General features: G+C 36.1%; 2 protein-coding genes across 7 annotated transcripts in view; both read right to left on the reverse strand.

Annotated features, from left to right (window-relative positions):
• LOC131668819 (chondroitin sulfate N-acetylgalactosaminyltransferase 2) overlaps positions 1–19,376 on the reverse strand; it is a 79,263-nt gene that overhangs the window by 42,632 nt on the left and 17,255 nt on the right. For all 5 annotated transcript variants that reach the window (XM_058943269.1, XM_058943268.1, XM_058943267.1 and 2 more), the window contains exon 2: positions 6,719–6,782. The gene's annotated coding sequence lies outside the window, so the exon portion shown is untranslated. The remainder of the gene's footprint in view (positions 1–6,718; positions 6,783–19,376) is intronic.
• LOC131668820 (uncharacterized) lies at positions 1,513–4,533 on the reverse strand. Of its 2 annotated transcripts, XM_058943270.1 has the most exons (9): positions 3,933–4,533; positions 3,764–3,865; positions 3,580–3,705; positions 3,314–3,521; positions 2,755–3,230; positions 2,489–2,666; positions 2,176–2,400; positions 1,873–2,096; positions 1,513–1,795 (listed from the first exon to the last, which is right to left on the reverse strand). In XM_058943270.1, exons 2-9 carry the CDS (start codon positions 3,788–3,790, stop codon positions 1,646–1,648), a joined length of 1,614 nt encoding a protein of 537 aa, XP_058799253.1. In that variant the 5' UTR covers positions 3,791–3,865; positions 3,933–4,533; the 3' UTR covers positions 1,513–1,645. The 2 variants fall into 2 exon arrangements, with proteins under 2 accessions (XP_058799253.1, XP_058799254.1); XM_058943271.1 differs by lacking the exon at positions 3,933–4,533 and having other exon boundaries at positions 3,764–3,883.

Here is a 19,376-nt window from a genome sequence, read left to right on the forward strand (position 1 = left end):
ATGTATCGGCCATTATTTTTCATTTGTTTCTCACTCTCGCGTAGCTTTGAATTATTCATACGCTCGCTTTCTCTCTCTCACTCTCTTTCATAATCTTCGTTCGCGTATGCGCGCTTGCGCCGATCTTTATGAAGCGCGCATTCAATCATACGAATAAGAGAGGAATGATGCCAGTAGAAGGATTACGAACGGAGAATATCACGCGCTGCGAGCCAGCTTTTGTTTGTATCCTCGGTTTCTTCCATTTTTTTTTTACACTACCCGCTCACGTTCTCTTCTCGCTTTTATTCTCTCTCGTACGAGTATCGTCGTAAAGATGGAAGGGCATATTCCGCTCGCCGGAAGATTGAGCTCCTACGGTACTTTCTACTTAATTGAGTTCTCCTGCGAATCAGTTTTTTCGTCTTCGTTTCCGCGCCAATTTCGCGCGCGCGGGAAAAACAATAAAGAATATCGGAAAAATAAATTCCTTTGGTGCAGCAAAGCTTACTTTTCTTCTAACGTGTAAGTGATATAACCCACGTTCGATCAGACTATCAACGCCGACTTTCTCTGTAAAAATCTAATTATTATTTCATTCTCGTGATCTATCGTCAATGAAAGAGAAGCTTTGAAGAATTTTTACATATAGTCATCGTCCTAAATTAGTCATATTTGACCCGTGTTCGTAAATACAGAAAGAAGACAAGTATAAGAATTACTGGTCATGCTCGCCTGAAAGCGAGTAGACAATGCGCCAGTCGGCAAATAATACTGAGTCTTCACGAGCTGTCACAATCGATATCGGAAATGTATGAAAATAAAGTTTGAGTATGTGGTGGCACAGCAAAACGACGTTATTAAAATTGTATACAAAAGAGACTAGCAAAATGTTGGAAAGTTATGCGAATATTCAGCGTTTAATGCGACTCGGTATTAAATCCTCATAACGACATTCCAAAATAACTTTGAGCAGAGAGGAAGGGAGTGAGCGAGTAGTATCGATGCTATTGCAAGTTGAATCATTAAAGCAGCATGAAAGTTTTAACAGTATAAAAGGATAACGAAGCTCGCTCGATGTAGAGCAAACAAGCGCTGAACGCCCCGAAGCTCCCTCGATATATATATATATATAGCATATATACCTGCAGAAACATACTTCGTGACGTGAAAATATAACACAGAGACTCTCTAGAAAGAGAGAGAGAGAGAGAGAGAGAGAGAGAGCAGACGATTGCGAATGCGCAAGTTCTAATTGAAATACACGACGGCGTGCCAACTCTTCCTGAATATTCCACTTTGCGGATTACCGAGCCGACACGAGAAGAACTGAACGGCCGCTAAAGTAAGAACAGCTGCTGCATATTTCCGAGCTCCTCCCCTCTTACACTCGCTCGACTCCGTACAAATTACGTGTTTTAATTGCATATACGATATAACTCTTTTCTTTATAATTCTACATTAAAAATGTTATAATTCAGGTAAAAGAAGAAAACCTATTAAAGCAATCAATAAAGCTTTATATTTTCTCAGTTTACGTATATCTACATTAATTTTTTTTTAAAGCCGAAAAATTGGCCTTTCTATGACATTATTCAGATTTTATCCAAATAGATTCTCATTGTGATTGAATACCGCTAGAAATACTTGAAAATCATTGTACCTTCTATAAAGCTTTAGCCATCTCTTTTAATAATCGTCTATCAATCTTTCCACTTGGCGTTAGAGGTAATTCTTTGAGAAACTTTACACCTCCACTCAACTTATTATTCTCTCCGAGAACTAACGTCATCGTTACAAGTTCATTTTCAGATATCTAAAATGCAAAAATAATATATTTTCTAAAGTAAAAAAAGTGAACAGTAGAAAAATATTTGTCGAAAATAATCGTACATCAGTTTGTGCTTTTACAAAAGCAATTGGTCGCTCATTATCAATCTCATGCGGAATAGGCACTACAGCAACTTCAATCACTGCAGGATGAGATAACAAAACTTCTTCCAGTTCTCCTGGCGATATTTGGTAATTACGATATTTTATCACATCTTTCATTCGATCAGTTATTGTTATCTCGCCATTTTCGTCAAAATAACCTTTGTCGCCAGTATGAAGCCAACCTGCATATAGTTATTTTTCAAAATAATACAAATTTGCTTTAGAATATCGAGGTTTATATTTCTTAAACTATTGAGTTACCGTCTTCGTCAATCATTTTTTTGGTCTCTTTAGGATTTTTGTAATAACCAACCATAAGAGTAGGCTGCTTTACACAAATTTCTCCTTCTTGATTTACTCCAAGACAGTTACCATTATCTATGTCTATTATTTTTATTTGAGTATTTGATGCAACAACACCAACGGAACCAATATTTTTTGTGGTTTCCGTTTGAGACGTGACCATACGCCCAGTTTCTGTTAGGCCTATAACATGCTCATTAATTTTTATTCAATATTATTATGCACTTGGATATATTGAATTAACGGTTTTTTTTTTCTTTTTCGTACAAACCATAATTCATAATTGTTAAAGCGTTTGGCACTTTGCGTTTAAATTCCTCTAATAATTGTGGGCTTACCCTGACACCACCAGTAACTATAAGCTCTAAAGATTGGAGATCATAATTTTTAAAAAGATCGCCTTTACAGAAATAATTAATCGAGACGGGTGACAAGAATATTCGTTCAATCTAAGTTCAAAATTTAAAGTTATTACGATGAGAGCAATTGTTATTACGCAGAATTTTTTAAAATTAGTGAAGTTAAGAAAACAAGAACCTTATATTTTTGAATGACCTTGCATCTCTCGTCCATATCCGGATTGCTGAATATAATTCTCGTTCCATATGTAAAAGTGGATACAAATAAATGCATAACACCAGTCAACCAATAAACTGACGCCATGCATAGACTTATTCCTTTGAGCGGATGTATATAGAATGTTTGTATCAATTTTGGAAAATTTTTATAAGAATGCTCGACGGCTTTCGGCGCACCAGTGCTTCCAGACGTTAATAGAATTATAGCAGTTTCATCCAGATTGGCTAGTTGTAACGGGTGGAACATTCGAATTTTTTCTTCAGATTCAACTTGCAATATGTCATCTAATGATTTAAGGTTAGAATATTTTCCGAAAACAATTATCTCTGTATTAACGTTTTCCAATCTTTTCGCTTCATATAGAGTCTGTGCAGCAGATTCACAAACAAATATTAATTTTGGCTCAAAGAATTTAATAAAATATCTTGCCGTGGCTAAAACGAAGATAAATAGTAATTGACAATTAAAATATTGACCACTTGTATTAGTTTCGTTCGAGATCGAGAAATTTTATTACTCAATAAAATATTATGATCCCATCCATTTAAGATAGCTCCAACGTAAAAAGTAGCTAAAACAGGTATGTACGTATTCAAATGATTGTCAGAACAGACTATTACAATATCTCCAGGCTTCACTCCGTATTCTCTCATCCATAGAGCACATCTTACGCTACGATCTTTCATTTCAGCAAAGGTAGTCTTGTTATCAGTATCTGCTTCTATCTAATTACATAACATCTTTTATTTCTTTTCTGACCTAAACGTAATTTTAATGTCTTACCTGTGCGACATGATGTGGATTAGAATCTAAACAATTTAGAATAGCTTCACCAAAGCAGATATTTTCATTAAACTCAACATTAATTCCTTTTAGAATATTGTTTTCGATAGTAAAATTTTCAATATCCTAAAAATAAGAAATTACAATAATAACGTACAAGAAATACTTTGTTTTCGAAACTTACGATTTTATCGGGAATCCTCATAGCCATTGTAAATCGTAAAGAGATGGATGTTACTGTGGTAATCACACAAAATGAACTGTTCTTATACTATGTAAACCTCAGCTATTTATACATATAGATCATTAGTTAGAGTAAGGAATATTAAATTACGTCATAATGGGATTTTTACCTAATTAAATTAAATAACCTCACTTGAAAATGTTAAATAACTAAATGATGCAAGTACTAAATTACTAAATAAGTCCTTATCGAAGAACGATGACGTAAATTAGAACTTATTAAGGCGAAGTAACACTCAATAAGTTGCGAGTCAGAGTAAACAAAATATTAAGTAAATAGTACATCATAATAACTCAGATAAGTAATTTCAGAATTAAAAAAGCACTGATAACTGTTTTTAATTGTAACTATGTTATTTATTAATTATTATAATACAAGGTGCAGCTCATGTATATCTATGTAGAAACCAAATTTTCTAATTCAATGGTAAGGAAAAAGCAACTAAAATTTCTATTTAAATAAATATTAAGTTAGAAAGGCCAAATTTTAATAACAGAAATAATAAAATGAAACGTAGTTAATTAAAGTAATCTATATTAGGATCAGTATTTCAGTCGACACTAAAGCATGTTAACATGCATCATCTTATTTATAAGAATAAGCGTCCAACAGCACATTAAACGTCATTTATGCGGTCCATTCATTTGTTCGCTCTGCGCAACTTCATTCACTTCAAGCAACAAATATTTCAATCTAAGTGAAGTATAATTTAATAAAAGCAAAACAATGATAATTACGAAATTATGTCAGACTGAACTACGTGGCTGGCAACTGGTGACTGGCAGCTGATGGCTGGCTGCTATAGCGATATAGCTCCTGGGTGCCTTTCACAACAGGCAAGGCAAATTTTCAATGGTAACGTCATATTACATGTGATCACATCATGTGATCAGAACATGCGCGGGAAATTCAAAAAAAACATATCCAAGTTGTAATTTGATCGTCGAATGAAAAAAAATTATTTTTCATTTTTGGAGGGCTCAAACATTTTTGGAATTATCTCCGTCAAAATTTTTATTTCTCAGTTTTCTGTTTTTCAAAGTTATCAAATAAGAATCATCTATATAGATAGATATGGAGATCAGAATGAAAATAAATTCGGGTGTGTAAATTCTCTTTTTCACAATGCACAAATGAAATGAAAGCATAGTTCTGTTTCTTCATCTTTGCTTGTTCTTTATAAAAAGTATAATAATTTTTCCATAACTTTGTTTGGTTGAAATTCATGTGGAATGTTTCAGCAGCATCATTTCGGCAACCAAAAAAAAAATTCTTATTTTCAAATTTTAAATAAGCCAAACGTTTCCTCTTTATTTTCAAAAATTGCCTGAAATAGTCTTTGCTAGTTTTGATTTCTAGATTTTCCATTTTCAAAATTTTCTACATTGAAATTAAGGATTCAAGCAAAAAAGCTTGAATAAACAATTTCGATTTTTATAATATATATTATATTGAAAGTCTAAATATAATTATTTTTCGAATAATGTTATATGGCCAATTAATACTATGATTAATGAATCCTTCCTTGTACGAACTTCACAACAAGGTATGTAACATTGAAATATAATTTGAAAAATACCTTTTAGCGAGGTTTAAAAAGAACGAGTTTTAAACGAAGGTTTTAAAAGAAAGAGTTGACACCTTTAGATATTTTAAACTAATTATAGGCAACTATTACTTTGGTTTTTGGTTTTTATCATATATATTCAATAACTTTTAGATATCAATGATTTGTAATAATAATTGAATGAAATAATAAATGTTACTTGACAATGCTGAAAAAAATGTAGAGTTCGCTTTATTGTGTATAATTATAGGAAGGGTTCACATTCTATTCCTCTTATGATATTTTTGTATAATTTAAAAGAATAAAAACATCTATCTATGAGAAATAGATGGAACTGATTATAATTGATAATTCACTTTCTAATTTTACCAGTTATTTTTTTTTCAAAATCAACTATCAATTCAACAGTTTTTGCTCATGAAAAACCAAAATGTTTTTATTGAAACTTAGAAAAAGCTAACCAACAGCATCTAGATTATTGAATAAATGTTATGTAGTTAATTTTCTCAAATTTGATGCAATTTATCAATACCACATCCGAGTTCACGATTTGAAGACCTGCATATCTGATCGACATAATTGTTGAAATGTTATTAAATTCACTACAGATATCACAATATAAAAATCTAAAAACTAAGGGTTTTTTTTCGATTACATTAAGAAAAGTAAAAAATTTTAAGTAAAACTATTTAATATCAATATATCGCTAATTATAACGAGCATCTCCTTGCATCGCTTTGCGAAGAAACTGCAAGTAGTCGGGTTCAAAATTTTATTATTATGATACTTGATTGATTTGAAAATTAAAAAAAATACTTATTAAGAAAATCCATAGGACATGTATTAGTAGAACATGGGCAATAAAAACTGTATATACTGCGGAAAACATATCTTTTTTAAAAATAAAAAGTTTATCAAAGATTAAACAGGTTTACAAATAGAAATTAAACTTACATTGTGCAAATTTTTACCTGGTTATTTCACAAATTTTAATGAAATCTTATTTATCACACTTTCAATATTCACGTGCGTCTTCGAATTTATAAATATATAAACAACGCATATTATTAATATTAGATGGAGTTTGAATTGACGACAAGAAACTACCATTGGACAGTTTCAAAATCCCACAGCATGTGTGACTTTTTCAAAGTTTTGAAAGTTAGTGCAAGTTTTTACTTATTTTACGAAACTTACATTTAACGGAGTCAACGTGTTGTGAAACTTTACCATCGTTATGCATATCTGATATTTCTCAATAGAAACAGAAATAAAAAATATTTTCCAGAAATTATTAACATTACCCAAAAGGGCGAAATCCAACCTACCTCTATCGTGTGATACTAATGTAACTCGCTAAGTCCATAGTTCGTCAAATCCGTATTCGCTTTCCTGAAACATAAATTCATTGACTTTGTAAATGCAAAAGAAGGTACATTGATAAACTATGCTTTCAAACGGAGATGTTAATGCAGAGATTATGTTAATGCCATAGCTAATGAGAAAACGTCGTTTTCGCATTAAATGCACAAGCGTACAACTTTTCCAACTCGAGAGGACGTATAATTTGGAAGGGCTCAAACGTTCCATTTACGGTTTGACACACTAGAAGTAATTCATATTTTCAGTGCGCATAAAACTGTCATATAAGTGAAGCATTAGAAACTTCTTCATAGTTAGCAATTCAAAAACTTTTTCATTCGTGACTCGCTTCACAAGCTGGCCCAGCAAAATTATTAGGCGGTTCACATAGACCTCGCGCGCACAGCTACGGCATAATATCTATCAGTACGATATTGTGGCTTTCATATTTAAGACGAGAAAAGGATCGGAAAAAGAGAACTCACGTTGCAGTGGCGCTTATCGTACACCCGTTAGCCCCCGTTTAAATGACTATTTTTCCTTTCCACTTTTCTCTGGCTTTCGTGCCTCTATGCTTTTTTGCGGGCATCAATTCATTTGTGAATACTTCTTTGTTTAAGCTCGTCAAACGTAATGCTTCTTCCACAATAGCGCGACAAAAACGATTTTATTTTTTTCATGAAAAATACGTATTAGTTTGTGCTATTGGATATTACGGTAAATCATAATATTCTCCCTCTCTCAGAGAAAGGGATAGATATGCATTCATCGCTTTACGAATGCAACAATATTGGCGTGCATACCAAAATTCAATAATAACCAGAGAAACCGCATTACCACAGTAGATGAAAATTTCATCCGGAAATATCTCATCTCGCGATATATCTAGAAAATCCACGGACGAAAATTGTTTTATAACACGAGCTGACATTCCACGCAAGATCAATGTTATCTCGAATAGCAATGAAAAAAGAAAGATGAAAAGTTATGGTGGGAAATCAAATAAATAAGCTATTATTACCTCATTACGAAACCGCGCGATAACGGAACGCCTCTACTTTGACTTTTCCATGAACCAAAAGAGAAACGCTGTCTTAAAACATTTTTTCTTCGCGCGTTGATTTCACGAGGCGTGGCAACGTGTAAATCGTTTCTGTATTTTCCATGCAAATTAGCGTAATTCTGTGTTCGCGCTGTTTTTGTTGCGCGAAGGCTTTGAGAGCTCTGGCTTATGTGCAAAGCGAGTTTATCGCGCGCAGCTACTTTTGCCAGCACGTTCTCTCTCTCTGTCTCTCTCTCTCTGTCTCTCTCTCTCTCTCTCTCTCTGTCTCTCTCTCTCTCTCTGTCTCTCTCTCTCTCTCTCTGTCTCTCTCTCTCTGTCTCTCTCTCTGTCTCTCTTTCTCAAGTGCGCTGATTAAAATATTGTTTTTCAGAAAGCAATACTTTGTGCTGTTCTAGGTATGGTTTTTATCAGAATTCAGTGAAAGAATACATATTTATCGGAGGTACTGGTGTGCGTTTTAAAATGTTTTTAGAAAGACGCAATTTTTCAAGAATTAAGATTCAGACAATAACTTGCGGAATATGCTCTAGTTAGATCCAATCTGATAAAGTTGAAAAATAAACTCTTGACTCGCTGCGATAACAATCTAAAAATAGACCGACAGCGCGAGATGGAAATTCATCTTTCTCTCCTTTATCTCTCTCTCTCTCTCTCTCTCTCTCTCTCTCGCCAATAAAAAAACGTCAACGCCGAACCATTTTCGCATGAGAATTGATAGAATTGCACGTGGCCTCGACAACACGATTCCCGTCATCGTGTTATCCTTTGCTCTCGAAAAAGCCACGCGTAATGCACACGCGGACTGCCGCGAGATTGGTGGAAATGACATTACGTCGTTGCGCTTTGTCGAGCACAAATCTCGTCGCCGACGGCGGGTCGACTCCCTTTTTTTTGTTCCTCAATTTTTTCTTTTTTTATTCTTTTTGTCCTCGTTTCTCGAGCGTATGCGTAATGAGTTGCGATAGCATCGCGAAAGGAAGACTGATATTTTATTAAGTCTGGAATGGCTAAAGCTGTTAGCTGGTATGTCTTGAGCTGATCTAGTTAGGGCTCTCTGCGGTTTATGCGATTTTCATTAGTCACCGACTTGGAATAATGTCTCGTTCAAAGAATGGCCTTGCTTTATGCTTCGTCATGCTTTAAACTAAGTTTATCGAATCCTTTGCTCGTAAACGACAACCGCACATTCGCAACAGATTTAATTTGAAAAGCCGTTTGACGATTGCGTGACATGGTCACATGAACACCAGCTCAGGTAAAATCAACTGTGCACGCATTAAGATTCTTATCTGAAAATTAAGGGAACCACACCCGGCACGCAGAGATTTCAGCGGCGAAGCACTAAACAGAAGTAATTAGTCGGAACAGCATTCAAGAGCCGCATGATCGTGACGTAGCATTAAATCTCGCCACGGTGGGACTCTCGCGGAACTATTTGTCTAAGCATCACGAAAGTTCAGCCCTACTGTTTACATTAATTCGAACGCCAACGAGTGCTTGCCTGACTGTAACGTGGTTGTACTACTAGCGCAACCTTCAGCTCGCGCTTACAACGCTAGGAGGGCTTTAATTGCAAGTATCCGCTTTCAAAGTCCATTTTACATGTCGTGAACTCTAACTAATTGCCAACTCGACCCGTAATTGGAGATGCCTTGCGTTCACTGGGTGACTTGGAATTCCAAGTTTATAACTCAAACGTCCTGCACTCGAAGATGAATGTACTAGGGGGTGCAGTACCAAATCGTTTAATACGGAAAAATAATAAAAATCGATTGCATAGTGCCGATTTTTGTTGTCGTTTTTAAGAGTCAATAGGTAAGGGAGTCGATCTGTAAAAAGTCCATTTGGCGTGACTCAATCGTGCCAACTCTCGGCTGAACGAGCCGGGCTCAGGAACAAAAGGAAATTAAGAAAATCTCGCGGCACATAAGAAGCTCGCTGGGTCGGAACTACGGTCGGGAAAAGAAATCGAAGTACAGAGAGCGATAGACCGGCTGGAGAAGAACTCCTTGCAGGGAATGCGACGAGGTAAGTTTAAATGGAGCAACATTCGTGCGACGAGGACAAAAAAAAAAAAAAAAACACGAGAAAAAGAAAAGATAAACAGAAAAATCGCGCCGAGCCCGGAGTAACGGCGTCTTTAGCCCGGCAACTGCGCTTCGCGCTCGCGCGCTAAGTAATCGCCGATTTTGTTTAAGCGCACCCTTTTTGTTCAGCCTCGAGCTATTGTCTGTTTACTGCATCCAACCCCAACCCAAGGTCCCGGTTTACCTACTCTCTCTCTCTCTCTCTTTCTCTCTTCTACCAAGTAAATGAGAATGCACGGCTATTAATACACTTCTTGCTCAAACTTCTGCTCCGTAAGTGTTTCATTTATCTGCTGTTTTTTTTATTTCGCCACGAAAGCGCGGCCACACTTTTTGCTTTTCCTTGATTCATTCGCTAGCGAAATAATATAATTAAGAGTCATTCCAATGGGGTTGGACTGCGCAATTGATTGACATACCAATAAATTCTGGTCTCGCTCTAATCCAAGCAGTCTATGTGATTCTACACATTTTTATTTGATATTAATTAATATCGTGAATCAATAATGATATTAGAAATAATTTCGGTTGGAAATTATAGATCAATTAGTTACGGTACTAGTCAACTTTTCCCAATTAATCACTTCGGTGAAATCTAAAAAGAGTGCAACAACATTGGCGTGCATACCAAAATTCAATGATAACCAAACAAACCGCATTACCGCAGCAAATAAGAACTTCATTCGGCAATAGCACATTTCGCGATGTATCTCCTACTCTGGGTTATTTAAAATGCTCGATGAAAAACACGCTGATCTGTCCACCTTGGTAGTCTACTCCTCTAAGTTCCCACGCTCGCTCGACACATATCTTGGTCATCTCAGAGCTTTCTCTCTCTCTCTCTCTCATCAAGATAGGTTTGACTATGTGCGCACCCTACCCGTAAGTTAACTATTCCATGGGCGTTTGTTTACTCGTTAGCGGTTATCGGCGAGTTCAATTTAGGTATTAAACCCGCACTCGGCCGAACCGAAATACTAACGATCTTGCGCGTGGTGCGGACGTCGCGTTAACGCCGCGCAACTTTCAAGTGCAGCAGCACACAAGAAGCAGATCTGAATTGCCGAGGGCCGATTTCCACCTCGGCCCCACCCCGTTGACTCGTCTAAGTTTGCTTACTCCACTTAGAGCTCCGGCTTAAGAGAGAGAGAGAGAGAGATAGCGCTAAAAAATTCTCGAGTGCGCGGGCCGCCGCCTTGTTAAGACGCTCTTGTGAGAGTTGGGGGCTTTCGTTACTCCTCGATACGTGGTAAAACTCACTCCCTCCCAGTTATCAGAGCTTTTATAAACCAACTTACATCGCCAGCAGTTCGTTATTAACTGGCCACCGGCATGTGCTTGTCATTTTCCATCGCAACGAACAGCACGAATTTCAACTGTTTTCGTCGTGGTGCGAGTAATTTGAAAAAGAAATTTCGAGCTTGTCAATGTCAAGTAAAGATTCCCTGAACGCTGGCATCACACGAAAATCAGAGGGCGAACCCTACGCACCCTCGAGAAATCCGTTTCCACGTCTCATAGCCGGAGTGGCGTACGCGTTGCCCAATCCTAAAGCAGCGAACTGGCGCTAATACAAAAAAGAAAACGGAAGGAGGGCGCGCAGACGTGGAAAAAAAAAAAGACGAGACGAAGAGGAAAACCGTAGAGAGATCGGCGTTTCCCTTACATTTTATAGCCGAAGTAAGCATTGGGAATCCTTTAGCCTTCGATCCAACGTTCTACGGTAATACCTCTCTTTTCCTACGGAGCCTGCGCGCTTTCTCGCACTCGCTCGCGCCTGCCTCCCCATAAGTGCAGATTCATGTTTACACCCGGCTTTCGGATTTATGCGTCCTTGCAAAATAATCGTGGCTGCCTTAGTATTTCGATTAGACTTCGTTTTTTTTTCTCTTCCTGTTTTTCATTTCATTCTTTCCTCGTTCAACTTCAAACTCTTGCGTTCTCATTCGAATGAGTAGTCCGGCCTACTGCGTTGAATGCTGATGGGAGGCACAATTCGCGTCACGAAGTATGTAATAATGCTAACAATACACTTCAGGAATGTCAGTCTAACAAAGCACTTGAAAAAGCGCACGAGGGTCTTTCGTAGCCGCGGTGTACGAGAAAAGTTGCACACGAATCCGGCAAAGCGCCCGAGTAATTTCCATCCGCGCGCTCGCGTGCATATAACCGGCAGCGTCGGTAAAAAGAACGGGCAAGCGCGCTATTCAAAGACAAAGGCCGCGCCGCCACCACCCGCTGGACGTTTCCGCGGCGCAAAAACTTTCGTGGCTCGCGAGGGAATGCAATATATGCATATACGTCTGCGTGGATATGCCAGCGTCCGCGTACGCCCCGCTATTTTTCAGCTTGCATCAAGACGGGGAATTTTCACATTTTATTTATTTTTTTCAAGTGGCACCCTCAATGCACGAGAAGTCGTTTATACTAGACTTGATGCTGCTACAAAAAAAAAGTAGCATCTTCATCCAAGAAAACAAAGTCTCGCACAAAAGAATTCTTCTGCGAGGAAAAAACGACTCGGTTGCTCGCTCGTGAAAGTACCAGTACCGTGCGTGTTTATTTTGCACGACCGGAAGCTCGAAGTGAATACGAAAGAGAGAGAGAGAAAGAGAGGGATATATATATATATATATATATATATATATATAGAGAGAGAGAGAGAGAGAGAGAGAGAGAGAGAGAGAGAGAGAGACGGAAAAAATGAAAGAGAAGAAAATGAAATGAATATGCATCCTTGCGATGGTGAGGCTTTCTTGATGAAGAAATTAAGCGGTCGGTGTGATGAAGCGAGTTATCCGAGCTTGCGTGCGGTTTGGATGGGAAAGGGTGAATATATGCAGAATAGAAGGGGAGAAAGGATTTTTCCTGTTTTTATTCTTTTTTCTTCGAATGATTCATGGTAGCTGTTGTAACAGGCTAACGAAATTTGATAATTTGTTTATAGGTTTTCATTTTGCTTTTTATTTGATGCGACATTATATAATTTCACTTTTATTTTATTCATTTTTTATCTTAATTAGTCAAGTGTCTCACTACAATTTAATTTTTCCAACGCATTCTTTAAGTACAGATCTTTTCAAATGAAACGGCAGTTTTTATCATAATCCTCTTAGGCAAATGATAGAACAAGTACTGTTAGAAATAAATTATTCAATTTCATTTTCTGTACTTCGCTGCCTCGCAGACTCTCTAGTTTCAAGAAAATCTTGAAAATGAAAAAACTTACAAAGACTGCTGGAATTGCCGCGAAAAATACTCAACGAAGAAAAGAAGAGGAAGAGAAAAAAGAAAAAAAATTATTCAGATAAGCGAAGAAAGAAACTCATCAACAAGCCGCGGTGCCTCGCGGAGCTTTCAAGGCGGTGGTTGCGCGCAATACTCAGGGGACAAGGCGACAAGATGCAAGCAAGCGGCGCAACGGATGTATCGCCTCGACATAATTGAAATTTACGCGGCTCGCACGCTTCGCTGATTTCATCGTGGTTTTCAGCTCGTTGCTTGAGGCTTACCAATTTCTACTTGATCGTGTCAATTTTTCAAAGTCGATAATTAGTTTGAAGAAGTATTCAAGTCTGATGAGAAGTAGCAATTATTGTCCTACTGTAACTTTAATGAGAATAATCAAAGATGCATTATCAAATCAAGAGATTGTGACGAATCGATAAGATGAGTCAAATGATCTCGCTCAAAGAGGCGGCCGATGGCTCGCTCGACGCGGTCTGCGAGCAACTTCACGCTGAAACTCGCTCGCGAGTTGCTCGCAATATAGACCAACAGGGACTCCGTTTCCCGCCGCCGAAGCAGCAACAGCTCCAGAGGGCTCCGTACTGTTTTCTATAATAGAAGAAGACGGCTAGTTCTTGAGTAGGAGTTTTGCAGCATTCTTTGGAACAAGAAGACGATTGAAAGGTGTGACAATATCATCATCGAAGAAGAATTTCCTTACTCTTACTGCTGGCGTGGATTCAACGAATATTAGATAAGTAACCTGATCTACGTTAGACTGCCTGAGAATTTTAACTGTAACTTCGAACCATTTGAATTTTAAATATTGAATTGGAAACGAAAGGGCCGTTCGCGCAAAGACAGTAAATTGCAATATAAAATAACGAATGGAATTTGTAATTTAGATCATGTAATTAGTGATGGAATTTTATGATTGCATCGCGTATTTTATATAGTTTTATAAAATATTGACTCAACGAGAATTGGAATTACTAACATTTTGTTGTAATATAATTAGCATAACGAACTAGTGAATTTTGTAATGAATGACGTATTGAATTAGTTTGTGAATAGTATGGGAGTGACTAGTGTGAGTGTGGCGGAATGAATGTGTGAGGATGGAATGAATGATTTGTGAAGATTATTTTAACATTGAAATAAGAAATAACGAAAATGTAAAGTAATGGGTGCGCGCCGAATATAATATCACTATATATATATATGAATGGCAATTCAATTGATGAGATTAATGATCATTGTAAAATTGGAAAAATGGGATTGAATACTAATCTTGTAACGGATTTAATTTAAATTATGTTCTATTGCTCAATTGGTGAATAAATACTGAGATGTTCAGTGTTGAGATTTGACATTGAATTTAGAGTTTCTTGCATTCTTAGTCTTAAGTATGTGACCACTAATTTGAATATACTAACATTTAAATATAATATTTACATTGGCGCCCAGCTAAAAGGTAAACTCATGTAATCCATGTTTACTTACTGATGAGCAATGAGCATGGCGTGTACGTAACAAGGTCGGGTAGACAATCGAAACAAAGGAATATTGATCTTAGTTTCGCGAATAAGCGAATAAAAGTGAAAAGTAATAATAGGGCTAATACAATGGTTTTGCATCATGATGACGAGGTGATAAACCAACAAGGACAATCTGATGACTTGGAAACGCTAAGGCAGCTAACAGTGGAACAGGCGCAAAGGATGGCTAATATACAAGGCGAATTGGAGAGAGTGCGTTTAGAGCTGGCAAATCAACCGAAGATTGAAGATCTTAAGAAACAACTAGTCGAAAGGGAACAACAAATTCAACGTCTTCAGGCTGCGCAGCGGCCAGAGAACGCCAATAAAAGCGATGAGAGCGATCATCTTCGGGAGCTGCAGCAGCGACTCACGGCGCGGGATACGGAGTTGATACAATTGCGGGATGCGTGCGGAGCGGTTGAAGATCGCCCGGATGGTCCGTCTCAGCGGCTGAATCAAGTTCCTGCACAGCGTGATTACACAGCGGAGATATGTGCGATTATGGGTAATGTAACAAGCATGCAAATTGATATTAAATTGCCGGAGTTTCATGATGAAAATTCAGCTAATCCTTTAGAGTTCTTGGATGATTTTGAGGGGTTCTGTTTAGCAAAGAATATTAATAGAGATAGTAAATTAAAATTATTAAATATAGCATTACAAGGTAGAGCAAAATTATGGTACGGTTTGCAAGGAGATTTGAGGGATTTTGATGATTTTAAAAATAGGTTCCAAAGTGAGTTCTATGGTACAACAGCACAATTTAACTTTAAAGATAAATGGTTGAGTAAAAGATTTAATAGCAGAGAGGATAAAAGTTTACAGAGTTATTATTATAAACAGCTAAAACAAGCTAGCTACTTAAGGCCAATATTAAACCAATACGAGAAGAACTTTTCAATTATGAAACAATTTCCAATGTCAGTAAGAGATAGATTGGCATTAATTGATTACAGTAATTCTAATGATATAATTAAGATAATAGTAAATTTAGACAATTTATATAATGAAAAGATAAGAAAATATGAGAAAGGTCAGAATTATTCTGGTTATGACAAGCAAGAAAAGGTACAAATTAATCAATTCAAATTGCAAAACAAATATCCAAATTTTAATCACAGAGGTAGAGGAAATTATAGAAAACCGTGGAATAATGGAAGGGGACAAAGCAGATACAATCAAAATCGTTGGAATCAAAATTTTCCAAATAACAATTATGCAAACCAAAATTATTCAAATCACAATTTTTGTCAAGGTTATACTCAACAAATATCAAATAATCAAAATTCTCAGGCACACAGTAATTTGAACGCAACTAGAGAAACCCCTGCTTTAACTCCGGATATACGTTTTCCTCCTCCAGCAATAAATAATGGTAATCCGATATCCAATGAAAATTCGCAAAATCAGACTAATCATTTAAACGACAAATCGGCGCGTTGAGTTGTGGTCCGTCGGCGCGTCAATATCACAATGATATAGTTACAGAATTAAATAGAGATATTCATAGTCAGGACCAGGAAAATAAAGCTGATACAATAGAAAAAGTTCCACTGTCTCCACACTTACTTTGTACAGTATGTGATAGAAGAGTTTTGTCACTTATAGATACAGGTAGCCAAATTAGTGCAATATCAGAAGATTTTTACAATGAATTAAAATATTCACAGGTTTTATTAGAATTACCAGTAGCTAATATGATGGTTTCAGTAGCAATTGGTAAAAAATCAACAAAGATAAAGAAACAAGTATTTTTGCAAATTAGTATTGATGGAGAAAAATTTGAGTTTATTTTCTTTATAGTACCTTTATTGGCGAGTAAAATGATTCTCGGAAATGATTTTAATTTAAAAGTAGGTTTAATAATTAATTATTGGAGCAGAACTATACAGATAAAAAATAGAATAGTATCGCAATCATCAACGTTGTTTGAGACAAGTGCGTCAGAGGGGTTGATTTTAATAAAAAATAATGATCAAACATGCATATATATAGTAAAATTAGAAGAAAAGGAGAAATTTAATAAAAATGTTAGAAAAATGATTGAAGTAGAATTAAAAAACCCTCAAGAAAAAGAAATAATAAAGAATAATATAAAAAAATATCAAATGTGTAGTATAGATATAATTAAACAAATAAATGATCAAGTAATAGAGGGTATAGAAAACGATGAAATGAAAGAATATTTAAATGAAACGGATAAATTAATAATGAATGCATGTAAAGTAGAAAATAAAAAAGAATCAACGTTCTCGGATCAACTTGAATCAATCGCGGAAAACCTGTCAATGATTGATGAAAAGCAAAAATACATAATGATTACAATGTTAAAGCAATTTGAAAATTTATTTTTAGATAAACCGGGTTGTGTAAAAAATTATACGCATAAACTTCGTTTAAAAAAACAAAATCCAATAATTAATCAAACTTATCCAGTGCCATATGCTATGAGAGATGAAGTTGAAGAGTGCATAAAGAGGATGCTTGAAGCTAAAATAATCGAACCTGCGATAAGTCCGTATTGTAATCCGTTGCGTGTTATACGTAAAGAGGATAAAACGATTAGAATATGTCTTGATGCGAGAAATTTGAATAAATTCATTGAAGACGACCATGAGTCACCACCGATTGTCGCGGATATTGTGCAGAATTTTTATAAGTGTAAATTTTTTTCAAAGATTGACATGTTGATGGGATATTGGCAGATAGTTTTGGATGAGGAGTCCCGTCCTTTAACAGCATTTGTTTTTAAAGGGAGGATGTATCAATTTATTCGCGTACCGTTTGGAATAAAAACAGCTGGAAGTGGTTTTATTCGAGCTTTTACAATAGCATTATTAAGCGAAACAAAAATAATAGATATTTTTAAAATTTATCCAGAATTTGAAGATGTAAATGAGGAGAGTGTAAATGAGGTTGCTAAATCAATACCAATAAATGTTCACAAAGAAACAGCAACGTACGTGGATGATTGTGCAGTAGCAACTCCGACATTTAAACGACATATCCAAGTTTTACAAATAATTTTTTCAAAATTGATGGCCAATGGATTCACTATTAACATAAAAAAATGTCAATTTTTAGTAAAGGAAATAATATTTTTAGGTTTTGTCTTGTCATATCAGGGAATTCGTCCTGATCCAAGCCGCATAGAAGTGATTAGGAATTTTGAAGAACCAAAAAATAAAACTCAATTGCAAAGTATACTCGGAGTTTGTAATTATTATCGTCGTTTCGTGATAAAACATAATAGTTTCGTTACGCCGTTTAGAGATTTGTTAAAAAACGATGCGAAGTGGCTATGGACCGAGAAACATGCGCAGGCATTTAACGCACTTAAACATAATTTTATAGATGCTGTTTGCTTGAGTCATGTGATACCGGATACTCCGTTTAGAGTCCAAACTGATGGTAGTGTTCAGGGTATCGCGGGAATTTTATATCAGATTGATGGGAATGGTGATTATTGTATAATTTCTTTAGCGAGCAGATGTTTAACAGAAGTTGAATCAAGGTATACAACCACGGAAATAGAGTTGTTGGGAATTGTTTATTCTGTTGCTAAGTTTAGGGATTATTTGGTGGGCCGGAAGTTTGAGATTGTTACGGATCATAAAGCTCTTACGTTTTTGAATTCTACAAATTTTCACACTTCTCGGCTCATAAGAATGGCCCTGTACTTGCAGCAGTATTCATTTACAGCGGTGCATTGTCGTGGAGTAGATAACTTGGTCGCGGATTTTTTTAGCAGAAATCCTGAGAGTAAATTCAAAGAACAAATACAATCACCGATCAGCATATCATCTTTATATAAATATTCTCTTTCACAAAACAAAAAACATGAGTCAGTTGCTTTGTTGATTATGGCAATGAGTGAGGAAGATGCGACGTTAAAAATAATAATGAAAAATATAGGTAAAAAACAAAGAGATGATTCAGGTTGTGCAAAGTTTTTTAAACAATTAAAGAATAATAACAAACAAAATAATAATTTACAATTATATAATGAAGTATTATTTATAAAAGAGTTAAAGAGCGAAATATGGCGTATAATCATACCGGCGGAAATAAAAGTGGAAATAATAAAGTTAACACATGCGAAGTTGGGACACCCAGGTGTGTTTAAAACACTTTCGTATTTGAAGCAATATTATTATTGGAGGACAATGAGTAGAGACGTCAAGGCGTACATAAAGAAGTGTGATCTTTGCCAGCGTGTAAAGTACTTGTCGATCGCGATGGAGGGACCATATCAATTAGTTGATTCAGTAAAGCCGTCAGATTTAGTGACGGTAGATTTCTATGGTCCTCTCCCTCGCGGTCGAGGGGGAGTGGAGTATGTGTTTGTGATATTGGATGCGTTTTCTAAGTTAGTTCGTCTTTATCCGATGAGAAGGGCTACTACGGACGCAGCATTAAAAAGAATTACTGATGACTATATTCCTGATTGCGGAATATTTAAAAGAATATTGAGTGACAATGGTAGTCAGTTTACTTCTCAGAAATGGAAGATCGAGTTGGAGAAATTGGGCATAAAAGTAGTGTATAGTTCGGTTAGACATCCACAATCTAATCCTACCGAGCGAGTAATGAGAGAGATTGGTAGATTATTTAGAACTTACTGTGAAAAGAAACATACCGCATGGCCATTGTACTTAAAAAAAATTCAAGACATGTTAAATATCACAACACATTATAGTACAGG

This window comes from Phymastichus coffea, unplaced genomic scaffold (genome assembly GCF_024137745.1).
Source record: "Phymastichus coffea isolate CEN01 unplaced genomic scaffold, Cenicafe_Pcof_1.1 PCOF00084, whole genome shotgun sequence".
Taxonomy (NCBI): Eukaryota; Metazoa; Arthropoda; class Insecta; order Hymenoptera; family Eulophidae; genus Phymastichus; species Phymastichus coffea.

What these genes read in the sequence shown, in the direction of transcription:
- LOC131668820 (XM_058943270.1), bottom strand. Translation starts at nt 3,790, where the DNA reads ATGGCTATGAGGATTCCCGATAAAATC. An exon ending in TTTAACAATTATGAATTATG is followed by an intron (nt 2,401 to 2,488) that starts GTTTGTACGAAA and finishes AGCATGTTATAG; the next exon opens with GCCTAACAGAAACTGGGCGT. An exon ending in TTGTAAAAGCACAAACTGAT is followed by an intron (nt 1,796 to 1,872) that starts GTACGATTATTT and finishes TTTGCATTTTAG; the next exon opens with ATATCTGAAAATGAACTTGT.